Below are 12,240 nucleotides of genomic sequence, written 5' to 3' on the forward strand. Positions count from 1 at the left end.
AAGTGCTATGGTCATGATTTTTGTGTGGTAGATAGTTCATGCCACAGAAAGTAAGTTCTGTAAATTTGGGCTCCCTAGCGGCTTGTTTAGAGCTGCAGTGGGTGTTTTTGTTTTGATATTCGGACATGAATAACAAGTGAGAAGGGCTCGACAGATCGTCGTGATGTCACGAAAGTTGGTATGTAGAGAGCTCAGATTGTGCTTTACATTATCAATGACTAATTATGCAAATCAGGAGCTAATTTGCATAATTAGTAAGGAAAGTTTGTTGACCTACTGCATTTCAATGGGACATGACATGGGACAGTGTCAGGTTATGTAAACAGATGGGCTTGCATAAACATACATGTAGGTCAAATAAATAAACTATTTTTCAAGCAGAGGTGTGGGTCCTGCTGGTTTAACGCGTTTAGTTTAGGCATTTTTGTTCAACACGGTTGGCGACATAACGAAACAGGGACAAAATAGAATGCCTGACAAAAACATAGAGATACATGTAAGCATTGACAAAAACACCTAAAAACACGTCAACAACCAGCCAGATTTATTCTATTCATATATATTGGCTGTACTATTTCATCATCACTTTCAGCTTACAACAATGCAATATCGAACCTTGAAATATCAACATACTCATAATTTTTCATGACCAGTTATAAGATATATCAGCACACTCTACACATATACTAGTCCAGCACCAAATGATTTTTAACCATATCTAGACTGGACTCATCCCTCCCATCATAACTTCCACATGGTATGGTGCATGATCAAATTTGCAGGGGGTGATAGCACGTAAATATTAATCACTCTCCATGATAAGCCTTGATTATTTGGCGAAGATAATGTGTTCGTGGAACTCTAGTTTACAATAAAAAGCTTCTTTTGTTTCTCACAATGAAATGTTCACGCATATCCTTTTACCATGCCAGCTAGCAGGTAAAATTTGTCTACTACGATGTGGACTGGCACCGTCTTCAGTGTTATACATCAAACAAACAAACAAACAAACAAACAAACAAACAACCAGCCAAACTGGTTTTATGCCAATTTCTCCAGGAACAAAATAATGGATCTTTCTGAAATAATGACTCAAATTTGCACATCTTCAGTATTTGTCTGTCAGTTATCCATTAACAGATGTTGACCTACTTTTCTTATATAAGGCGTGCAGTCTAGCTTTGTGTGTACATACATGTTAAGAGCAGATGTGTATGTCATTTGACTGTCCAACTAAGGTAAGCCCTGCAATTCTTTTTGCATTGCTTGAACGTTTTTCTATGAGGGGGTTCCTTTTGTTCTATCATAGAGTTTTATATTGCTTTATTTGTCCTTCAAGTGAGTTAAAACAGAAAACAATGTGACAAGTTCCCTTAAATTTTACCTAAATGGATGCTTCTGATACATAAGAAGTGTTATGAATGTTGATAAATTTGTTATATTATATAATTTATAATATTATTACAGACTGAAAATAAGAGACTAAGCAAATAAAGCTGACCTTATAATCAATACAGAACTGAAAGTATACAACACTTTACCCTTTAAGTATAGTACTGTTATATATCCTCCAACAGTAATCAGGTCAACCATTGTGTAAGACAACCTTTAATTCTAAAGCCCATGCCCTGGTTTGGACAGGGTGATTTATAGACCCGAAAGGTTTTAGAACTGCCTTTTTGCTTTGAGCTAACAAATAAGTATATCCAAGTGTGTGCTGTGGGATTTTGTGTATGTATCATGCTTTTAATCATCCTGAGTTTTTTCCCCTAGCATTTTGGGCAATAAAAACAAACCCCTGCCTTACAGCTCTTAAAGTGTCCCAATGTGTAGAACAATATTTACATAAGCTGGGAAAGACAAGTTACATAATTCAGTGACCCTTTAAAAAGGATAGCTCGCGGCTATTTATCATTAAGCACATGAAGCGCCACATGCCACAGCCTCTAGTTCAGTAGTCTATGACCGAGTAGAGTTTCTAATTTAGCCTTCCATTCTTTTAACTACATTGATTTCAGTCATTATGAAGGTCCAGAAGGTGCTGATCATAGGAGCAGGTTTTGTTGGTTCTTCCCTGGCGGCATCGCTGAAGAGTTCAGGACTTCAGGTGTGCTGCACACGGCGGCAGAAGGTGGAGGAGGGGACCGTCCAGAACGTAGAGGAGGGGACAGTCCAGAAGGGAGAGGAGGGGACCGTCCAGAAGGGAGAGGAGGGGACCGTCCAGAAGGGAGAGGAGGGGACCGTCCAGAAGGGAGAGGAGGGGACAGTCCAGAACGTAGAGGAGGGGACAGTCCAGAAGGGAGAGGAGGGGACAGTCCAGAAGGGAGAGGAGGGGACCGTCCAGAAGGAAGAGGAGGGGACAGTCCAGAACGTAGAGGAGGGGACAGTCCAGAAGGGGGAGGAGGGGACAGTCCAGAAGGAAGAGGAGGGGACAGTCCAGAAGGGAGAGGAGGGGACCGTCCAGAAGGAAGAGGAGGGGACAGTCCAGAACGTAGAGGAGGGGACAGTCCAGAAGGGAGAGGAGGGGACCGTCCAGAAGGAAGAGGAGGGGACAGTCCAGAACGTAGAGGAGGGGACAGTCCAGAAGGGGGAGGAGGGGACGGTCCAGTTTGTGTTGGAGGATGAAGAAACCTGGAGGAACCTGCCACAGGAGGTGGATGGAGTTGTCTGGACGCTACCAGCAAGGTTAGATTGCAGTCGTCACATGTAGATTAAATAGTCTAAGAATGAAAAGACAAGTTGCTTGCCAGTTGGAAAATGGACTCTTGAGATATTTGCTTCTTTAATTACCTCCATGAAAAATGTTTTTTGGTGTGTGTGCATTTGTTTTGTTTTTTCGGATATTTGTGGGCAGCACAACTTAAGCATCAGGCTTAATTGGTAAGTGCTGCCGTTTGGTACTCAATTCTCTATTGGTTACAGAGTTAGGCAGCATAAAGATTACAGCAACTAGAATATTTCCAGTGTTTTCAAGCCCAGAAAAGGCTCTTGAGGAATTTTGAGATTTGGCATGTGGATCTTGTTAGAAATTAGGAGTAACGTTATACATTAATTTAGTACTTAATATTGCTTGTAGAATAATATGTTGATTCAGCAAAAGGAGAAACTTTATCCAAATCTGTTTGGCTACATGTACTACATTTTTGCTTGAAAATTAGCAATGCTCGGTGAAAAGTTGAAGGGAAATTCAATCTTTGTTGCTTTGACGATAATGTCGTTATTAAAATTCCTACCTACCGTAAAATTCCTATTTACGTATGCACCCCTCCTAACGTACGCACCCCCGATTTGGGGACGATTGCGGGCCTGACTCAGTGAGTTAAAAGGGGAAAAACCCTCCTAACATACGCACCCCCTCCAGCATTTCGGTGGATAGTAAAGAGGTTGACATGATCATCCTTCCGATGATGTTTACTGACTTAAAAGGTTACTGAGAAAATGTTTCTGGGCAGAAAATATCAAACAATTTAAATATATGTATCATTTATTCTAAATTGTGTGGTAGCATTCCACACTTCATTTGCATGAAGATGTACCATACTCTTATGCTGATATGCGATATTTCCGAGGAAGAACCCCTCCTAACGTACGCACCCTGACTTTGGCATTGGCCTGGAGCACCTGCTTGCAACTTGAAAAGTTTAAAAAGTGCGTACGTAAATAGAGATTTTACGGTATACAGGTAGACGAACAGTGATAGATTGTTCTGTGCTTATTGATTCAAAATGTCAATTGCTTTTTTCTTAGATCCTTGTCTGTGGTGCAACGACTCTACGACACCTATCTCCGGTCCATCCTGGACTCGAAGAAACCGGTTATTGTATACGGCACCACCGGTCGTTACCAGGTAGAGGAAGAACACCAGTGGGTGGACGAGAAGACAAAGTACAAACAGACAGAGAGTGGCAGGGAGGAGGGGGAGGATTTCTTACAGGAGAAAGGGGCCACTGTTCTGGTACTTGCAGGTAATTACATCGCAGCCGGTCAATAGAGGGTCTGCGTTCTCTTTTCTGTAAGGCGATGGCAGTCTATTTTTATTTCCCGTAATTCCTAGGGAAAGCCGTCTTAGTCGCGCAATTTGTAGCAAGGTAACCATTAATTTTGCGTAATTGCCTTCCTTGATTTTAGCTTGGGGATTCTTCTGAATTCAGCATAAAGCGTTGTTGGGACCCCCCATGAAGACCCTCTTGATAGACTATAGGCTTTCTTGTATCATTTGACACATTTTTTTGTAAAAGGTAGCCCCATAGCCTTTTTTGAGGCAGTAGGGGTAGTGGGTAAGTTGTCCACTGTGTCTTAAGGGCACAGTATTGGAAGGTGGAGCCCATCCCTCTCCTTTCATTGTCTGTTACCTCCCCAACTGAAGTTAGGTACCCATTTTTACACCTGGGTGGAGTCAGAAAACTCTTGTATAGTGCCTTTTGGTGGCATGTTAGGGGATTCGAACCCAGGACCTCTGGGTTCTGGGCTAAACACCATTACGCCAAACGACGCCATCAACATTTACATTAAATTTTACATCTTTGTGACTGCTGCGTTCAATTGATATTCATTGAACCTATTTTACAGGTATATGGGGTGAGAGCAAGAGTGGACAGTTAAGAAGTCCTAAGTCGTGGATCGAAAAAGGGTACCACATCAACAGTATCAACAAGTACCTGAATCTAGCGCATGTTGACGATATCGTCAAGGCAACGGAAGAGGTTCTGAACCGTTCCGAGTTTAGAGGTCAAGCCATCAATGTCTGTGATGGAAATCCCATGCTGTGGAGGGATATTACACTTGGGTGAGTATCCTGTCTGGACATAAGTACTGAAAATTTACTGATTGATTACTAAATACAGTATGGTTTCAGTAAATTTTCAGTAAATCAGCTTTAACCGTCATACTGAAGCATCTTCACAACTTTGTAACCAAAGATTTTGGACCGTTTTCATTTGGGCTTAAACCTAGATTTAGAGGCTTCTGATGCCGTTTCCATGCACCATGTACATGTACCAAACTTTGCCATTAAAAAAAATCAAAACTCAGGCCTATTTTGTAGATTTTGTTTGAATCTCCTTTTTTGTCAAATTCTGCATTATTGTTTAATATAATAATATGGAAGGAGCTTTTTGCTGTCCTATTTGTTAGTATGCTAATTATCATATGAACATTAGGACAGTACTCTATAGTCCAGATTTTGTTGAATTGGGATCTTAGATATTCAAGCAAAAATGTAATCTTTTTCTTGATCGGGTACTAGCTATAGGCAACACCCCTTAACATGTTTTCCTCCATCTTGTTTAACCTTCTCCCTGCTGCCTAACTCTGAATCAATATGGAGTTGGGTGCCAAATGGCTACTTTAATGTGCTAAAGGTTAAGAACACCTGTACTCTACTGACACAATGGTTAAATTCCTAGAGATAAAAATTCCTGACAAAATTGTTTTCAAAAATTGTTTAAATGTAGGTTTGGTTTGGAGCTACCTGCGACGACTCAAGACCCGAATGCGACAGCACCTACCAGCAGGCTTTTGTCACGGCCTTCCAAACGCATCAGCAACGGTCTGCTGCAGAGCATCATGGGAAAGGATTACAAGTTCAAGACGGTGGTGGATCCAGATACAACCGGTGCCTAGAAATGTAAAGGCTGTGATGGAAAATATTAGAATGACCAAATATGATTCGACGAAGTCCGACAGAAAAAAATTTTACACTTCACAAAAGTAACAGAAACTTATTATATATATAATATTATTTCAGCCAAGAAATGAATGCTGTTTTTAAATTTATCATATGAATATTATTGCAATTCTAAATATTTTATTCAAAGAAGGTCTTAGTTTTTAATACATAGGGCCAGGGTGTAAAAAGTCATTTTATGGAATCAAGTTAGCCTCAACTGTGTGCCTGCGAAAGTTTTGTGCTACTTTGAGGGTCAAGCGGGTATCTCACTAGACTGTGGCGATCTCGCTGTGACCTAAATTGGATTCACGTTACTCTTAACTTTAAAATGGGAATATCATGCAAAATTTGCAAGTACATGTACGACCCAAAAAAAAGAAAACACACAAGGTGTAAAAAGGTTCGTTTTTTATCGATAAAATTCGTTTAGCGCTTGGTCAAATCCGTCAGTTGCAGTGAGGTCGCAACGTGCCTCAACTTCAGTGAGATACTGCTTAAGGAGTTGACGAACCAATGATTGATGTTCTTCATCTACCGGTAACTCTGTAAATATTTGCTGACTCTTCAAAACAACATGCAGTTAGCAACAGATTTTATTGCATCTGATATGCAACCATGTACAACAAAAACAGTTTGTGACTTCAAGTTTAACAACAGGTACTGTACACTCAAATATGATATTCATAACTGGATCATCTTCGAAGAAGCTGGACAAAATATACTTTCTATCTTCTACAAATGATATTTCGATCCTATGTAGCCTCTGTGGTAAAGGTGTGAGCATCTATATATTGTATCAAATGGTTCCAAACAATTTATAGGCCTTGAATAGAAAATGATCCAAAAGGACCTTAAGTTTGCTTTCATCATTACTGATAACTAAATACTTTCAAAACCAATACAAACACGATTCCATCTCTTGTGTATAGGGATATTACATACAATATATTTTCAAATGTGCTCAATATATCTAATAAAAAAATGAAATGATGAAGTACTCTGGATAATTTTATGATGCTTTTGCACATACAAAAATAACATCTTGGTCGAACATACAACACTTCCTGGTTATTACATGTATGTATCATACAGAAATACAGTAAATGTTAATACTTGACTGTGTAAACAAGGTACTGGATACACAATGTATCTTCATACTGAATGCTGCTTGGTTCTTCAATTTCAATAATCTTCAGTGAAAGATCAAACTTAATTATGCACTGAACTTTCGCTTTTGCATGTTATTGTTGCTGTTGTTATTGTCCAGAAGAAGCAAAAACAAGTTAAACTTTGGGTTTTTCATTTCTAGTTTAAAAAAACTCTGCAATGGTTTACCACTTTATTAAAGCATGTGCATACCCTCACTCTACCAGTTTGTATAAAAAACAGAACTTAAAAATCCTTTTTGAAGAAATAGAGGCTTCAAGTTCAACAATACAGCTTTATACTATTTTATAGGTACAGGTATGTACAAAATTATACATGTTCTGGTCAAACTAAAAGCACCACAAAGTGGCAAATGACTAATAGTACAATGTAAGTTAGTGCAGCCAAACAGGGTTAGTCACACAAATGGCACTTCACATTCAACTTAACTCCGCCCATTCCTACTTGGCAAGCTGTCGAAATTCTTAACCATCGGAATGCGAAACGACAGCCTAAAAGTATAATACTGTTATCATATAGTGGACAGATCAAGAAATGTTGTGAATGGAGTGAAATTGAACAAAACAAACAAAATACAATATTGTACAGCAGGCTCACCCCTGAACCATTGCCAAAAATATGTTTGACTGCAGCAGAAAGAATCCCCATTCCATTCATTGTATGAGGTACTTGACAGAATGAAAATGTTGAACAAAAAGGAACTATTGGCAATCTTGATCTGTCCTTGGCAAGTATGCATCGCTGGAAAGTAGTGCTGCAGTAAAAACTGTATGCACCTTTCAACAGAACTTGTTTGGTATAACTCTACTGGTGGTACCATAACTGAACACACTGGATAAATGACCTAAAGCCATGTCCTAGCAACACCTCTTTACGCTAGTCCATTTAAACAGCCATGGAAGAGGTGTTCAGGAAAGTTTTTAAAAATGTTATTCATTTTTCCCTCTTTCACCCTGCACACATCCCTCTATTTGAGTCTGGAAAGACCTCCTTTGTAACTTGAACAGCCCCTGCTCAAGTTTTTCAACTACACTGCATACAGGTATCTCCAAATTACAGCCAGAATGGTTTAAGCCTAAAGGTGAGAAGTTTACAACTTTCAACGCACATGATTGTCTTCATACTGGCAAGAGCCTTGTTAACAGTTTCCTTGCCTACTAATTTCGGAACCAGAAAATATCTATGGCTCAAATCAGAGCTAATGACAGACTTGTTTCACTAAAGTCATTTAAACCAATCCCCTTGCCAGGAATCAAAAGGCAAGTGTCATACTGCCTTTTGCCAGAGGGCAAAGTTTAAGTGTCAGAGGACAACGATCCCAAGTCTTGAATTTGCTAGGGTCAGAGACCATATATGGCAGAGGTGAGAGGTCACAGTTCATGCCTTTCACTGAAGGTCAAGGGTGCAAATGTCAATGACTCATGTTGCTGAACTAGCAATACCCCTACACACTGCGGCACCAGAGGAGAGATGACAACTTCCTTTGGAGTGGAGGTCGAAGGGCAAGCCTGTGTCAGAGGTCGGAGGGCAGGTTGTGTGTCAAAGGTCGGAGGGCAGGTTTGTGTCAAAGGTCGGAGGGCAGGTTATGTGAGTCGAAGCTGAGGGCCTTCTTGGCGGGCGGCGGACCGGTGTCGGGCTGCCTGTTGTTGAGCAGGTCGCGCATCACTCGCTGTTTACTGCTGCTCATGTGACCCAGCTGGATCTGGAAACTGTTCATACGACCTGCAGTGTAACAGAAGCATATTTTTAGATGGTGAGCTACTAGTCTGAAAAGGGCAAATAATCAGGAACTCTTGCATACCTATAATAATTGTCATAATTTTGCAAAAGGCATGTGCCATGTAACTCATCATTCGGCCAATGATCAGTACTAAAAAGTTTTACTGATTATACAAGACTTAGTCAAAATTGGCATCTTCACAATCTTCCTATAGTCCAACCTTCACAGACATATTCTGAGCAGCTGAAGTTCTTCACACAATCATTTTACAACAACTGAGGAAGAAAGAGACAAAGACATACAAACTACATGTATGTACTTACCTTCCTGTGCGACAGTGTAGAATCTCTGCAATCTCTGGAGGAACTCTGAGAACAGGACACTCAGCGCTGACTGGTCCTGGAATTAACAGGGCAAACATAGTTGACTTAATTTGAATACATTAGACTATGTTTAATTAGTGTTCACTATAGCTAAGTCTTGCTATTAAAGAATGTACCCGGATAACAAAGTTCTGTTCTCTTAGAACAAGACATGTTCAGTGTGAAAACCTGTCACTGAATCCACGAAAAACATTTGTTAGCCAACAAATGGCTGAAAGAAGATACATCCTGCAGCATGTCAAAGTTCACATGTGTGTCAAAGTTCACATGTATGTCATAGATTACAACCCTTACCTCGTCGTCTTCGTCCCAGCTGTCCCAGTCGGAGGAGGGGTTAGAGTCGTAACTGACAGGGGAGGGGGACGGGCCGCCCATCATCCCTGCTATCCCATCCCTGCTGCTCCCACTGGCATTCAGGAACCCTCCTCCTGAGGAACATTCATACAAAATTTTGTTTAAGTTTTCTTGTTGCTACCAAGTACAGTAAGGACAACATCATTAGCTTTAATCTAAAGCATAACTTTAAAGTTTAAACAACACTTTCAGCTCGATGTACATGTACAAAGGTCAGATGTGACAGGTCGTTCAGTGTAATACATGTATAACAAGCTGCCACCCACCCCATGCATGCCTGTGAAGCTGGTGTGTTACGCCGAAGGGCAGTTACGGTATACATTGTATATATACCGGCTATACAGATACAGCTATATGTCTTAGCATGTTATTTCCACCATTTACTTACGTTCGTATCTAATAAATGCATCAAAAAGACTCCCGGAAATAATTTCATCAGGTTGGTAGGACATCTATCATTAGGATATAGGAGTTTTCTTTTTACACAACCAGTCACTTCTAACCTGCTCACTAGCACTGTGTGACTGTACAGTACCTTCACGATATGCAGCAAAAAAAAAAGATCCCTTTTTGAATTAGCAAAAGCATCTTTTATCATAGTTTGTAGTAGCTTTGTTGTATGATAATGCTTGTCCTCTTAACATCAATGTATATCTGACTGTGTCTTTAGATCTATGAAATCTTTGGGTCATGCATACAAGACATGTGTAACGACATTATCAATAACAAGATCAAGAAATCTAAAAGTTCAACAGGTGTCTTTGTAGAACCTACTTTGGGTTGAATCCGAGTCATCGTCGTCATCTGACAGAGGAGGCCCTGGATCCACGGGGCTGGGGGGGATGTCGTTGGATAGAATGGCAAGACTGGGGTCTGTGATCTGGGGTGAGTCGACTCTCAGCTGGAAAACCTGTGCACAAAATAAAAGAACACTGCAGGTTAAGCCCTGGCTACACATAGCCAAACATGGCTCCCGACCACTAGTCAACCAAGGTTGGCAGTAGATCGGGAGCAGTCTGACCAGTTTTAGATTAAAATATGACTACCAAACACACCCTAGGCTACTACTGACTTACTCCCAACCAACAGCCAACTTATTCCAGACTGCCCGGAATGGGTCTGGAATGGCCCACAGCCGAATGCTTTGAAAATTTCAAAACATTCGGCTGGCGCAGCCAACTGCGCCAAACACAAGCCAAACACAGCAAACCTAGCTCCCAAACCACTCACAATCATGGTTGGGTGAAGGGTAGGGACTGCCAGGGCCATGTTTGGCTATGTGTAACCAGAGCTTCACAGGCAAGGGATGTTTAAAACTCTTTGAACACTGAATAAGCCACATTGATAAAAGTGTTGGTTGTACGAAGTGTGTGGGACATGTGACTTCAGCATCATCAATAAATGAGGTCTGTACATGTACTGGTAAGCATGTACAAATGTATGGTGGGTGTTGGACTATTTCTGAGTAAATGGACATTTCGGTATAATGTTACTCTTTACTGTGCTCACAAATTAAACACACTATAATTGCCAAGCTATCATTGGTCGAGCTATCAATTTTGATGGAAAGTCAGGATTGGCCCATTATGGCAGCTACTGAATTGTACCACCCTTACCTGGCTGAGTCTGGCACTGATAGCGTTGAAGAGAGAGTGCAGGTGACAGCCGTCTAACATCAATGTGCTGACCAGATAGAAAGTCTCCAGGATCGGCCTCAGCAGAGACAGTTCCACCATCTCCTGTACAGACAATTTGTACATACAGTATACTATATCATTAAACACTTCAACATACATCAAAAATTTTGTATACTGTTAAACGCATTTAAGTTCGCATGGTTTTTATTTCGCAGTAGGGAGGAAAATGGAGTGTTCACGGTGGTCTTAAGTTCGCGTTTGAAACAATAGTTGTGCTACATTCATCAGTAGGGACAAAGATTTGTGGTGGTTTTAGGTTTGCGCTGAAAGTTCACTGCGAAAACCGCAAACATAAACCTGTATATTGAAAAAAAGGATCATGGTTGTTATGATCTTAGTGTGCGTAGTCCAGTCATTAGCGACCCTGCATGCCTCTGGGCCATGGGGTTGGAAGTTCGAATCCAAACTGTTGTCACTCAACTGATATGCATGCTACTGGAAAGGGTTGCAATGCTTAGGTTGGGACATTAAGCCGTGGTCCATAGTGACTGTTCATTGTAAATTTCAACAAGAGCTACATGTGGGTAATGTAGATGCTAGCCCAGTACAACAAAAAAACTGTAAATACTAAGTGCCCTTCATCTCTGTCACGACCAGTGGAAGATTAGCTCTTCAGTTACCTATATCAACTGGTTCAAGATCATTTTCATTCATCACTCAAGGTTTAATCACTCAAGGTTAATAATGAAAGGGCTGTAATTTTTCTTCAATCATGAAAACAAATTTCTGCAATATAATGTTCAGTCAAAACTGGGACTTCCTCCATTCTTAACCTTTAGCACTCTGAAGTAGCTGTTTGGCACCCAATTTCCTATTGGTTACAGGGTTAGTCAGCAGGGAGAAGGTTAAGCTGCTAACTTCCATTTTGTTACGGGTATGAATGATGATAACAGGAGATATCATGATCATCGTACCTTATTAGCGATGATGTCTGCCAGTTCCGTTGCTGCCTGTGCACAGTACTCGCTGTACTCCACCCCCAACATTTCCCCCGGGCACTGATGTACATGGTCTCCCATCAGGCACAGGATACTGGTCATCCTGGAATAGGGTAAAATCGCAGGTTTAGAAATGGACAAGAAAAATGGTGGGTAAAGAAGTCATTTTTAACTGGAGTAAAGCATGATGCTTTTTCAAGAAGCCAGTAGTAGAAGTCCACATGCAGCTTTGCTACAGAAAGGTGCACGTATTGAATAATAAACATCACTTTTCAATGGATTGACAGGATATAACGAAAATAGGTTAATTTAT

The 12,240-nt window shown here is 40.7% G+C and overlaps 2 protein-coding genes across 4 annotated transcripts in view; one reads left to right on the forward strand and one right to left on the reverse strand.

The window, feature by feature from the left end:
* Positions 1–6,662, forward strand: part of LOC136437958 (uncharacterized) — a 26,259-nt gene extending 19,597 nt beyond the window's left edge. For both annotated transcript variants that reach the window (XM_066432559.1, XM_066432561.1), the window contains 2 exons: positions 4,570–4,786; positions 5,454–6,662. In XM_066432559.1, coding sequence (XP_066288656.1) covers positions 4,570–4,786; positions 5,454–5,622 — 386 coding nt within the window. In that variant the 3' untranslated portion in view covers positions 5,623–6,662. The remainder of the gene's footprint in view (positions 1–4,569; positions 4,787–5,453) is intronic.
* The window catches only part of LOC136437957 (uncharacterized), a 35,607-nt gene continuing 29,610 nt past the window's right edge, over positions 6,244–12,240 (reverse strand). For both annotated transcript variants that reach the window (XM_066432558.1, XM_066432557.1), the window contains exons 26-31: positions 11,904–12,030; positions 10,909–11,031; positions 10,067–10,202; positions 9,233–9,366; positions 8,879–8,954; positions 6,244–8,557 (exon numbers count right to left, since the gene is read on the reverse strand). In XM_066432558.1, the coding sequence (XP_066288655.1) occupies positions 8,400–8,557; positions 8,879–8,954; positions 9,233–9,366; positions 10,067–10,202; positions 10,909–11,031; positions 11,904–12,030 (754 nt within the window). In that variant the 3' untranslated portion in view covers positions 6,244–8,399. The remainder of the gene's footprint in view (positions 8,558–8,878; positions 8,955–9,232; positions 9,367–10,066; positions 10,203–10,908; positions 11,032–11,903; positions 12,031–12,240) is intronic.

This window comes from Branchiostoma lanceolatum, chromosome 7, assembly GCF_035083965.1.
Source record: "Branchiostoma lanceolatum isolate klBraLanc5 chromosome 7, klBraLanc5.hap2, whole genome shotgun sequence".
In the NCBI taxonomy this organism is placed as follows: domain Eukaryota; kingdom Metazoa; phylum Chordata; class Leptocardii; order Amphioxiformes; family Branchiostomatidae; genus Branchiostoma; species Branchiostoma lanceolatum.